At 49.7% G+C, this 12,909-nt stretch overlaps 2 protein-coding genes across 2 annotated transcripts in view; both read left to right on the forward strand.

The window, feature by feature from the left end:
* Positions 1–12,909, forward strand: part of MRPL48 (mitochondrial ribosomal protein L48) — a 116,306-nt gene that overhangs the window by 49,515 nt on the left and 53,882 nt on the right. The gene's annotated exons all lie outside the window — the stretch shown is intronic.
* On the forward strand, positions 702–12,135 carry DNAJB13 (DnaJ heat shock protein family (Hsp40) member B13). Its single transcript, XM_083610103.1, has 8 exons — positions 702–963; positions 4,137–4,240; positions 6,318–6,479; positions 6,805–6,962; positions 7,314–7,427; positions 8,496–8,609; positions 11,004–11,080; positions 11,894–12,135. The coding sequence occupies exons 1-8, from the start codon at positions 896–898 to the stop codon at positions 12,045–12,047; spliced, it is 951 nt and encodes a 316-aa protein (XP_083466229.1). The 5' UTR covers positions 702–895; the 3' UTR covers positions 12,048–12,135.

The following is a 12,909-nucleotide window of genomic DNA, read 5'->3' on the forward strand; positions in this document are numbered from 1 at the left end:
ATATTGGTGCGCTTCTCTTTTAAAGATCTCTAGGTTGGCGGTCAGCATCGTCTACTGCGGAAAGGAGTTCCGCAGTTACATAGTCCTCCCCTTCCTTTGCCCCTCGCGCTGGGGTCTTGCTCTCCCTTCGCGTCGGGACAGGGAAACTCCGCAGAAAGCCACAGCTCCCGTTCCCAGCGCTGCTTCTGGGAGAGGGAGAAGCGCGGAGCTGCCTGCCGGGGTTTCCAAAAGCCACCCAGCTCAGCCTTTCCCCGTTGGGGCTTCCTCGTCCCGAAACGCGCCGGCGCCGGAAGAAGGGGTGCATGCGTTTGCATTTGCTGCACTGCCGCATGCATTTGTTGCAGCAATTGCAAACGCATGAACGGGCGCGCAAAATAGCAATCATGCAGCAAATGCGCGCGGCGGTTGCGCGCGGCAGCGCAGCAATCGCAAAACACGCGGCGGTGCGCAAAATTGCAAGCACGCATCAGTGCGGGAAAATGCAAGCACGCAGCAAGTGCATGTGGCGGTTGCGTGCAGTGGCGCAGCAAATGCAATCATCCAGCAAATGCACGCGGCGGGTGCAGCAGTCGCAAACATGCGACTGCACAAAATGGCAAGCACGCAGCAGTGCGGGAAATGCAAGCACGCAGCAAGTGCATGTGGTCGGTGCGTGGGGCGGCGCAGCCATTGCAAGCATGCAGCAAATGCATGCGGCGGCGGCGGCGCAGCAATAGGAAAGCTTGCAGAGAATGGGGCTCCGCGCGCGGCCAGCTGCGCAAAAGGACTACGACTCCCGCCATGCACCGCGGGGGAGGCGGGGCCGGGCGGCGTCCCTAGCAACGGGCGAGGCAGCGGGGTCGAGTGGGCAGAGCAGGCGGGCCGGACCTGGCCTGGCCCGGGAGGAAGCGCCGCGATGGGTCAGGATTACTACGCCGTCCTGGATCTCACCCGCAGCGCCAAGGATGCGGACATCAAGAAGGCGTGAGACCCGGGAGGGGTTGCGGGACACGGGTCTGCGTGTGTGTGTGTGTGTTTGGGGCACATGCGGGATCCACGCGGTGGTGTTTGCGTGCACACGTTCCCCTATCTATACGCGCGATGCACGGATTTTTATTACCGGTGCGTTTTTGCCTTATGTTTGGGGTACCTTACATTATTGCGCACCGCTTTTCCAGGGGATGTTTGGCCCCTGATTCCTGCCAGCCCCCTCTCCAAGTCTCTCCTCCCAACTCTGCAAACAGGTCCGCTTGAGAGCAGTGGGCCGGATCCTTACCTTCCCCTGCCCACCACAGGCCACGCACCTTGTCAATCACCATGACATCAGGGTACCCATTTCACAGCATCATAGAATTTCCCCCCCTGCGAACAACAAACTGATTGCCAGGACTTGCTATGCGTTGCGCACCGGAAACTGCTTTTGCCCCAGCAAAAACGGATGTTTTGAGTCTATAGGGTCTTCGCAGGAAGGCATTTTCTGATGCTGAGAAGATGCTGGAGGTGTGATGATGCAAATGTCTCGTTGACGCAGGATACTTTGCAGTGTTGCCATATTTCAAAACGTAAAAACCAGGACACCCCAAAAGTTGTTGAGCTTTTCATTTGTTTGTTTTGTTTTGTTTTGTTGAGCTTTTCTTAACCTGAAAGTTGTTGAGCAATTCCGCATTTGAAAACCCGGACATATGGCAGCCCTGATTTTCAGTGATATAATATTATTATTATTAATTAAATTTGTATACCACAGTGCTTTCTTTCTTAAAAAAAAAAACCATAGGGGTCGTTCTGACTTAAGAAAAGCACCATTTTGTAGTTCAAATTGGGAAAAATAAATGCAGTAAGTGGACAAAAGTACAAAGATTCACAAAATATTTAGGGGTATGCGTCCCCCCCCGAAAAAAAAGCACTGATTATTACACTTCTTGCCACTCCCCTCCCCTTTCCTTGGAGGAGCGCTCATGCTTCTCCCCCCCCCCACCCCCCACATTGCATCCTCACAAGAACCCTGAGAGGGAGGGAGGTGGTCAGGCAGAGAGACCACCTCCGGCCCAAGGACACCCCAGGGTGCTGCATGGCCAAGTGGAGATTCTAACCTGGGTGACTTTGGTAGCAGCCCACCCTAGGGAAGGCCGACATTTGATGCCCCTCCCAAAGGATCTTCTCAATTAGGGATCTCCTCCGTTTTGTGCCTACTCAACTCAGCACCCTGCACAGGGGAACCATCCCAAAATCCAGCCCTGCTGGGTCTGTCTCTCTCTCTCTTTTTTATACCTTTATTGTCAATGTACCACCTGTGTACAGTGAAATTAACCGAGCCTCCCCCCAAAAAACACTCAATTTCATTGCACTCTGTGTGCTTGTCGCACAACACACCAACCCTGAAAGTCAGTTGCACTATATTATTTTCCGTTCAGCAGCCTAACAGCCCACGGATAGAAACTGTTTTTTAGCCTGTTGGTACAACTGATTATACTTCTATATCTCCTTCCCGAGGGTGGAAGATTAAAGAGGTGCTGGCCGGGGTGTGAATCGTCCCTGAGAATTTTCCTCGCTCTCCTAAGGCAACGATCCCTTGCAATGTCATCTAGTGGGCTCAGGTGACTGAGGAGATTTCACCCCTCCCATTCCAAGAATCTGCTGATGTTCTCTGCTGATTCTCCAGAGAGGAGGGGGGCGGTTTCTGCTGATAGTGACAGCCCATGATATCATGCGCTGTGTTCACCACCCTCTGTAAAGAATTTCTGTCCGTGGCTGTCAAGCCAATGTACCACAATGATACAATATGAGAGGACACTTTCTGTTGTGTAGAAGGCAAAGCTGCTGGGTCTCCCAGGTGTTAGTCCAGCACATTACAACTTGCTGAAGATACGCATATCCCCTGTGTGTTTTTGTACACACATATGCTTAGGGCTTGGGACGCGGGTGGCGCTGTGGGTTAAACCACAGAGCCTAGGACTTGCCGATCAGAAGGTCGGCGGTTCGAATCCCTGTGACGGGGTGAGCTCCCGTTGCTCAGTCCCTGCTCCTGCCAACCTAGCAGTTTGAAAGCACGTCAAAGTGCAAGTAGATAAATAGGTACTGCTCCGGCGGGAAGGTAAACGGCATTTCCGTGCACTGCTCTGGTTTGCCAGAAGCGGCTTAGTCCTGCTGGTCACATGACCCGGAAGCTGTACGCCGGCTCCCTCGGCCAGTAAAGCGAGATGAGCACCGCAACCCCAGAGTCAGCCACGACTGGACCTAATGGTCGGGGTCCCTTTTATGCTTAGGGCTTAATGGTGCTGCTGCTGTTGTGCTGCTTTTTAATGTATCGCTGGGCTCATTTAAAAGGGGATTAGGCAATTTTATGGAGGCGAAAGCTATCAGGTGGACCACTGGCCTGATGCAGCAGTGCTGCTGCTGCTGCTGCTATTATTATTATTATTATTATTATTATTATTATTGCAATGTATATAAATAAATATGCAATTATTATTACTATGTTCTCTGGTCGGCCACTCGTTCACATTCATTTCAGCGGAGGAATCTGACTCACAGATGGAAGTCGATGGGTGTGTGGATCTGACCCCCGGTTGGAATTAACCAAGTTGGTCTTAAAGGAGGATGTGTGTTTGTGTTTTTGTGTATCAATTGCTGGTAACCCAAACCAAAAGACAACGCCCCCACCCCCATCTCCTTGCCCAAAGACAATGCCAGTGTAAAATGTGAACAATGATTCGTAAATTTTTTTAGTTGAATGGAAGGATTACACACTTGGCCGGTGCTTTCAGGCCTGTTAAAATCACTTAGCGAAAGAGTCCTTAAATGTATATATTTAGGGGAGCAGGGGAGATACAGAGAGAGAGAGACTCCAGGCAGGCATCTCCAGGTAAGCCTGATAATATCCTACACCTGAAACCCTGGAGAGATGCTTGTTGTCTGTGCCAGGCATGGCCAAACTCGGCCCTCCAGATGTTTTGGGACTACAACTCCCATCATCCCTAGCTAACAGGACCAGTGGCCAGGGATGATGGGAACTGTAGTCCCAAAACACCTGGAGGGCCAAGTTTGGCCATGCCTGGCACTGTAGACAGTACTCAGCTCAATGGGCCAGCTTGGTTGGTACAAGACCACTCCCCCTGGCTCTGTGACTGCAGCAACCTCTTTGTGTGTGTTTTTTGCAGCTATCGGAAGCTGGCCTTGAAGTTCCACCCCTATAAGAACAAGGAGCCGTGGGCCAGAGAGAAGTTTAAGCAGCTTGCGGAAGCCTACGATGTCCTGAGCGATCGTGAGTAGGAGGGGATTCGCTTCATCTGTGTGTGCTGCGCTCTTTGGAAAGGCCCTCGGCCAAGGACGCTTGCCTGAGTATTTAATGATGCATTTCTTTGGCTGTCGTTTATTTTATCAGAAAGCTTTTTAATGCCTGGTGTTTTGTTGTGTCCTTTTATATTCTGTTGGAAGCTGCCCAGAGCGGATGGGGGAAACCCAGTCAGATGGGTGAGGTGCAAGGACAGTGGTACCTCGGTTTACGAACTTAATCCGTTCCAGAAGTCCGTTCTTAAACCGAAACCATTCTTAAACTGAGCCGCACCTTCAACGCAGGAAGAGACACAGATTGGCTAATTTATATGCATAGATGCAAATTTGATAAATGAGAACTACAGTGTACATCTCACCATTGTGTGGAAGACTGTGACCAGCTGAGCTGTTTGCCTGCTCAGTTTTCTGCCCAGCTGCAAATTTTGAGGCCCCTTCTCCTTTTCCTTCTTGGGGTTCTTCACCTTTAAACTGGCTTGGACCTGGCAACCCTTCCACGAGAGGACTGCCCTCTGTAGATCGGACCATCAGGCAGTCCACCTTCCATGTCCCAACTTGTCTCCCGTCTGCTCCCACGCCAAAGATAATTTTCAGAGTTGGTTACATTATAAGACAATTACATGAGTTGTACAAGGAAGATAATAAGAAAAGGTTTAGTTACACCACTTCTAGATTTCAAGTGGAAGTGAAAGCTGGACCATAAAGACGGCTGATCCCCAAAGAATTGATGCTTTTGAATTCTGGTGCTGGAGGAGACTCTTGAGAGTCCCATGGACTGCAAGAAGATCAAACCTCTCCATTCTGAAGGAAATCAGCCCTGAGTGCTCACTGGAAGGACAGATCCTGAAGCTGAGGCTCCAATACTTTGGCCACCTCATGAGAAGAGAAGACTCCCTGGAAAAGACCCTGAGGTTGGGAAAGATGGAGGGCACAAGGAGAAGGGGACGACAGAGGACGAGATGGTGGGACAGTGTTCTTAAAGCTACCAACATGAGTTTGACCAAACTGCGGGAGGCAGTGGAAGACAGGAGTGCCTGGCGTGGTCTGGTCCAGGGGGTCACGAAGAGTTGGACACGACTAAACAACAACAACAAGAAGATTTCAAAAGGAAGTCACAGAAGAAGTAGTGAAGCTGCTGAAGAGAGCATATGCCATCTTGCTAGAATGGGAAACAAAAGATGAGGAGGTAAAATCGGTCATGATCAAATTGGCACAAGATATAGGACATAATATACAATTTGAGGACTGGGAAAAACTGTGGGAAACAGATTTAAAATGTACAGACCGTTCCCTTCTGAAAGAAAATTATATGAAAATGATGTATAGATGGTATATAACACCAGTACAGATAGCAAAAATGTATAAAACTGGCTCTAATATTTGTTGGAAATGTAAAGAGAAAAAAGGGTCTTTTTATCATATGTGGTGGGAATGTAAAGAAATTTTTAAAAAATTGGAAATGATATATAATGAATCGAAGAAAATGTTTATAATGACATTTGCAAAAAAACCAGAAGCATTTTTGTTAGGGGTTGTAGGACAAGGAAAATAAGGAACTTGTTTATGTATGCTACAACAGCAGGAAGAGTCTTGATAGCACAAGGATGGAAGAATGAGGAAAGCCCGACAAAAGAACAGTGGCAAGAAAAATTGATGAAATATGCAGAACTGGCCAAATTGACATACAAATTGCGAGACAAGTACAATTGTGACTTCAGGGAAGAATGGGAACTTTTTACAAATTATTTAAAAGGACAACAAAATGAACTGGACTCCTTGGCAGGTTTTGAATAAACATACACAAATTTAGTGTTGATAACATAAAGGACAGATAGGTAAGGATATATATAATTTTATAATATGCAGAGAAAATATGTGTAAGCGAAATCAGGGAGAGGAGCTGAGGGAAGTCCTTGGGGGTGGGGAGGGAAGGGGGGATCATGCAGGTGACTGTATGGTTTGATAATTTGTTATGTGGAAATTGAGCAATAAAAATATTTTTTTAAGAAACACCTCCCCTCCCCACCTGTTGTCTCCTTCTTCCTTAGCACTGAAGAAGGGCATTTACGACAAATTTGCTGAGGAAGGCCTGAAAGGAGGAATCCCCTTGGAGTTTACGGTGGACACCCCCTGGACAGAAGGCTATGTGTTCCACGGAAACCCCGAGAAGGTCTTCCAGGACTTCTTCGGAGGAGGCAACCCCTTTGCTGGTAGGCACATGCACCGCGTTTCGTCAAGATACTCCACTCATCTCAGATCTCCCCTGTTTTCGAGCATTTTCCAGATCAGAGCCCTTTCCACAGGGTGAGGGGCGGGGGGGGGGGTGCGGTTATCAAAAGCCAGACGGCAACTCGCAAATGCCACCGGCATCCTTTGCTTTCTTTCATTTAAGGTAGGCTGCCACAATTCTGAGTATTTATAAGGGCCTTCTTAGTGGTGGCACCCAGGCATCTTCCTACTTTTTCAGTTAGCAGTGTGTAAAAATAATAATAACCACTACACACACACCCTGACACTGACTTTTTTCTTGCTTAGAGTTCTACACTGCAGAAGGGGCTGAAGTCAACATGGCGTTCGGGGGGCTGCGAGGGAAGGGAGTGAAAAAGAAGGACCCTCCGATCGAGAGAGATCTCTACCTTTCTCTGGAGGACTTGTTCTACGGGTGCACCAAAAAAATCAAGATTTCTCGCAGGGTAAGGAAAGGAACTCCTTAGGCGTTTATTTCCTTGACATCTGCTGGGAGGGTGTTCCACAGGGCGGGTGCCACCACTGAGTAGGTCCTCTGCCTGGTTCCCTGTAACCTCACTTCTCACAGGGAGGGAACTGCCAGAAGACCCTCGGAGCTGGACCTCAGTGTCTGGGCTGAATAATGGAGGTGGAGACGCTCCTTTGAGGCTGTTTAGGGCTTTAAAGGTCAGCACCAACACTTTGAATTGTGCTCGGAAACGTACTGGGAGGCAATGTAGGTCTTTCAGGACTGGTGTTATATGGTCTCGGCGGCCACTCACCCAGGGACTTCCATGATTCTTCTCTAAACCCTTCAGGTCATGAATGACGATGGCCACGCTTCTACCATCAAAGACAAGATCTTGACCATCGATGTGCGCCCAGGGTGGAAACAAGGAACCAGGATCACCTTTCAAGAGGAGGGAGACCAGGTAACGCCACCTTGGGTGCGAGGGAGGAGGGAGGCTGCTTAAATCTTGGAGAGACCCTGCCCACGATTGCATCTCAATATTTGCTGTTATGAGAAGGATGATTCCGATTCGAGGGTTACCTCGCACGACCCTGTGCTAAAGTTAGTCCCCACGAAACTGGAGAGGTACCGTATTTTTCGCTCCATAAGACACACTTTTTTCTTCCTAAAAAGTAAGAGGAAATATCTGTGCGTCTTCTGGAGCGAATGCGTGGTCCCTGGAGCCGAATTGCCCAGCGGCAAAAAGCAGATCGTGCTTTCTCTTTTTTTGAAAGAGGGAAGTGGGTGTTGAAACAAAGCTGCTGATTGGCGAGTGATCGGAAGCGAGATAAGGGAGGCTAGCAATAAAGGAGGCTGCCTGGGAGCGGGGAGGTAAAAGCACATGGATCCTCAGGATTTTTGCATTGAGTCACCCCAAATTCACCATCAGATCACATAGCAGGTCCATGGCGACAGCCTGCACCAAAGAAATCATGCATCCACTGTTTCGTGGGGCGCAAAAACATGGTTACAAAGCATGGATCCACATGGATCCTCAGGATTTTTGCATTGGGCTACCCCAAACTCACCGTCAGATCACATGTCTGTGGCCATAGCATGAACCACAAAAATCATACATCCACTGTTTCGTTCAGAATATGTTTTTTCTTGTTTTCCTCCTATAAAAACTAGGTGTGTCTTATGGCTAGGTGCGTCTTATGGAGCAAAAAATACTGTAATTCTCACAGGGCTTTCTTCCGGGCAAGGGCAGCGCTCCTGTCCCCAGCCTCAATAGCTGTAGCATGAGCAGTTTTTCTCCGGACTGCAGCCACGGGTTTTATAACATCAGGTCGAAATCCAACCGGTGCAGCACTTGGTTGTTTTGGGGGTGGGGAGGTGGGACCGGCCTTGCTCCTGTTTGGGCACGCTTCGCACCTTGCGGTGGGCAAAGGGGTCAGTGGGTCCTACTTTCTGCCCTCCCTGCAGATGCTGGGGACAACCATTGGGTCTGAACCACGCCCTTTTGGCTTCTTCCTGCGTTTTGTTCCAGGGCCCAAACATCATCCCGGCAGACATCATCTTCATTGTCAAGGAGAAGATCCACCCCAGGTTTAAGAGAGAAGACGATAACCTGATCTATGTGGCCCCCCTCCCTCTGGGGAAGGTAATGAAGGCATTCTGGGAGCCAAACTAGCTCCCTTTTCCTCCCCAGGTTTCCACCTTCGCTGCATCAAGCAGTTGGTCCCTTCCCTTTCCCGCCCTGACCTGGCCACAGTGATCCATGCGACGGTCACCTCCAGGCTTGACTACTGTAATTCGCTCTACGCGGGGCTGCCCTTGAAGCTGTCCCAGAAACTCCAGCGGGTGCAGACTACTGCAGCGAGGCTCCTAATGGGGTCCCTGCCATGGGAGCATATTCGCCCAGTGCTTTTCCAGCTGCACTGGCTCCCGGTGGAGTACAGGGTCAGGTTCAAGGTGCTGGTTTTGACCTTTAAAGCCCTTCACGGCCTAGGACCCTCGTACCTATGGGACCGCCTCTCCCGGTATGCCCCACGGAGAGCCTCAAGGTCCATAAACAGCAACACCCTAGTGGTCCCGGGCCCTAAGGAAGTTAGATTGGCTTCAACCAGAGCCAGGGCCTTTTCATCTCTGGCCCCAGCCTGGTGGAACGCTCTGCCTCATGAGACCAGGACCCTGCAGGATCTGATTTCTTTCTGCAGGGCCTGTAAGACAGAGTTGTTCCACCTGGCCTTTGGCTTGGAGCCAATTTGATTCCCTCCCTCTCTTTCTTTTTTCTTTTCCTTCTCCTCCTGCGATGAGGCTACATTTTAATATTTTAATGTTTCAATATTTTAATGTATTTTAATTTTGTTTTTAAGTTGTAATCATTCAACTTGTTTTTATAATTGCTTGTAAGCCGCCCTGAGCCTGGCCTTGGCTGGGGAGGGCGGGGTATAAATAAAAATATTATTATTATTATTATTATTATTATTATTATTATTATGCCCTTCGGCTTACTATATGTTACTGGGGAGTCTAGCAGACTAACCCTCTTCTCAGGATCCCTCCTGAGCTAACGGAAGACGGCCGAGCAGAGACTCGCAGAGAGGGGCAGCGGGCAGCCTTTTCTGAAGGCCGACACCTCGGCTCCAGCCTCGATTTCCTTTCTTTCTCACCAGTGAGCTCTGGCAGCTTGAGAACGAAATGTCTTACAGGGGAATTTCAGTCCCGTATTTGAAGAGCACAGCTAGAATTGAATTCCCGCAGCCTGCCTGCATAGAGGGAAGCGCGACAGGGGGCGAGAAATGCTTGTCCCTTCCTGCCTTTGTCGACGTTGCCAATCCTCTCCCGTCCGCGTGCTCAGTGTCACTGCAGAGCCCATTCATCCTTAGGTTTGCAGCCGCCGCCACCCCTCCAAGGAGGCTTCCTGCCGCTTCTCTGTGTGAAGCCCCGTTCTGCTTCCAGAGGCAGGCCCAGCACTCACGCAGGGACCGGGAGTAAGGACTCCTCCACAGAGCCAGCCGTCCTCAAAATGCTGGACGTAAGCCGAGAGCCAGGCTTCTCTGTGCGCAGGATTCAAAGTGTGACTCCGCTACAAGACAATAATCTTTATTGTCATTGTCCCATACAGAACAAAGAAATTGAAAATATCTACATCAGACATTCAAAAACCAACAAGCCTGCTACCCCAGCCTGGTTAGCCCCCTAAAAACTCTGATACCCCATAATTAAATACAATATACTCCCATAGAGACTACCTTAAAGGTAAAGGGACCCCTGACCATTAGGTCCAGTCGTGGCCGACTCTGGGGTTGCAGCGCTCATCTCGCTTTATTGGCTGAGGGAGGCGGCGTACAGCTTCCAGGTCATGTGGCCAGCATGACAAAGCCGCTTCTGGCGAACCAGAGCAGCGCACGGAAACACCGTTTACCTTCCCGCCAGAGCGGTACCTATTGATCTACTTGCACTTTGACGTTCTTTCAAACTGCTAGGTTGGCAGGAGCAGGGACCGAGCAACGGGAGCTCACCCCGTCATGGGGATTCGAACCGCCGACCTTCTGATCAACAAGTCCTAGGCTCTGTGGTTTAACCCATAGCACCACCCGCAGCCTTAAGACTACCTTACACTGCGTTTAAAACCAAAATCGCATTTGGATAGAAACTGTTTCTCAGTCCTAGTCTTAATAACCCTGGACCTTCTTCCAGAAGGCAGAAGCTGAAAGAGATCATTTCCAGGGCGCGCACTATCCTGCGCTATCTCTGCAGGTTTCTTATGGCACCTGGAAGCATAGATTTGATCCAAGGTGGGAAGAGGGAACCCAATTATTCTCTCCGCAGTCTTGGACAGTATTGTTTTTTCCCTGACCGTGCAGCTCCCAAACCACACACACAGGAGACTCCTGTTGTAATTCAGAAATTGCCTCAGCTGTCTGGAATTTAGGCTACCTTAACCTTGGTATTCTGTGAACCGTCCCGAGATCTTACGATGAAAGGCAATATTTAGATCTAATAAACAGATAACTAACCTGCCCTCGGCCTCCGGCACTTTGCTTTGCAGGCTCTGACCGGGTGCACCGTGGATGTGAGGACCCTCGACGAACGGCTGCTCAATATCCCTCTCAATGACATCGTACAGTAAGTCCTTATCCCAGGAATCCTAAGAGTTGTAGAGCTGGAATCCAGAATGCGGCAGCTAGACGGGTGACTGGGAGCAACCGCCAAGACTACATAACACCGGTCTTGAAAGTCCTGCATTGGCTCCCAGTATGTTTCCAAGCACAGTTCAAAGTGTTGGTGCTGACCTTGAAAGCCCTAAAACGGCCTTGTCCCTGTATACCTGAAGGAGCGTCTCCACCCCCATCATTCAGCCCGGACACGGAGGTCCAGCGCTGAGGGCCTTCTGGTGGTTCCCTCCCTGCGAGAAGCCAAGTTACAGGGAACCAGGCAGAGGGCCTTCTTGGTGGTGGCGCCCGCCTTATGGAACGCCCTCCCACCAGTTGTCAAGGAAATAAACAACTATCTTACTTTTAAAAGACATCTGAAGGCAGCCCTGTTTAGGGAAGTTTTTAATGTTTGATTCTATTTTTAATAATAATATTTTTAATAATAATTTATTATATATACCCCCGCCCATCTGGCTGGGCTTCCCCAGCCACTCTGGGCAGCTTCCAACAAAATATTAAAATACAGTAATGCATCAAACATTAAAAGCTTCCCTAAACGGGGCTGCCTTCAGATGTCTTCTAAAAGTCTGGTATTCTGTTGGGAGCCGCCCAGAGTGGCAGGGGAAGCCCAGCCAGATGTGTGGGGTATAAATAATAAATTATTATTATTATTATTAAGCACCATCTTCGAATGCAGAAGCCCCTGGTTCAATCCCCAGTGGTGTCTCCCCTTTTCTACCCCCCCAGCCACTGAATCTGACTCAGGCCTCTCTTTTACCTTCAGCCCCAAGTACTTCAAGGTGGTGCCAGGAGAAGGGATGCCCCTGGCCAGCGACCCCACCTGCAAGGGGGACCTCATCATGTACTTCGACATCCTCTTCCCCCAAAGGCTCACCCCGGCCAAGAAGGAGATGCTGAGACACGCCCTCCTCACCTGAGCAACGCCCCCCCCCCGACAGCCCATCCCTTTGCTCCTTTCCTTGACCCCCTTTTCTTCAAAGAAATAAAAGCTGACTATTTTTGCCAGATTTTGGTCCTCCCTTCTTTGCGACTGCTGGGGAGAAGCACCCACAACCCCACAAACAGATGCAACCAGCTCATTTGCTGACCAACCTACACAGCATCTTAAAAAGCAGAGACATCACCTTGCTGACAAAGGTCCGCCTAGTTAAAGCTATGGTTTTCCCAGTAGTGATGTATGGAAGTGAGAGCTGGACCATCAAGAAGGCTGATCGCCGAAGAATTGATGCTTTTGAATTCTGGTGCTGGAGGAGACTCTTGAGAGTCCCATGGACTGCAAGAAGATCAAACCCATCCATTCTGAAGGAAATCAGCCCTGAGTGCTCACTGGAAGGACAGATCCTGAAGCTGAGGCTCCGATACTTTGGCCACCTCATGAGAAGAGAAGACTCCCTGGAAAAGACCCTGATGTTGGGAAAGATGGAGGGCACAAGGAGAAGGGGACGACAGAGGAAGAGATGGTTGGATAGTGTTCTCGAAGCTACCAGCATGAGTTTGACCAAACTGCGGGAGGCAGTGGAAGGCAGGAGTGCCTGGCGTGCTCTGGTCCAGGGGGTCACAACTAAATGACAACAAGTTGAGGCCGACATTGCAGAGGTGTATTTACAGATCTGTAGTAAAGTAGTACCTTGGTTCTCAAACAGCTTGGAACCCAAACACTGCAAACCCGGAAGTAAGTGTTCCAGTTTGCGAACATTTTTCGGAAGCCAAACATGCTCCGTTTTGAGTGTCACACTTCCTTTTTGAGTGTTACGCTAAGGTCTGTCTGTTTTTGCTATT

Source organism: Podarcis filfolensis (assembly GCF_964270895.1).
Source record: "Podarcis filfolensis genome assembly, chromosome: 4".
Taxonomy (NCBI): Eukaryota; Metazoa; Chordata; class Lepidosauria; order Squamata; family Lacertidae; genus Podarcis; species Podarcis filfolensis.

Bases quoted from the DNA above. Each gene is read 5' to 3' on its own strand.
- DNAJB13 (XM_083610103.1), top strand. From the start codon at position 896: ATGGGTCAGGATTACTACGCCGTCCTGGATCTCACCCGCAGCGCCAAG. The intron at 964-4,136 runs GTGAGACCCGGG...TGTTTTTTGCAG, and splicing joins GATGCGGACATCAAGAAGGC to CTATCGGAAGCTGGCCTTGA. The intron at 6,963-7,313 runs GTAAGGAAAGGA...TAAACCCTTCAG, and splicing joins AAATCAAGATTTCTCGCAGG to GTCATGAATGACGATGGCCA.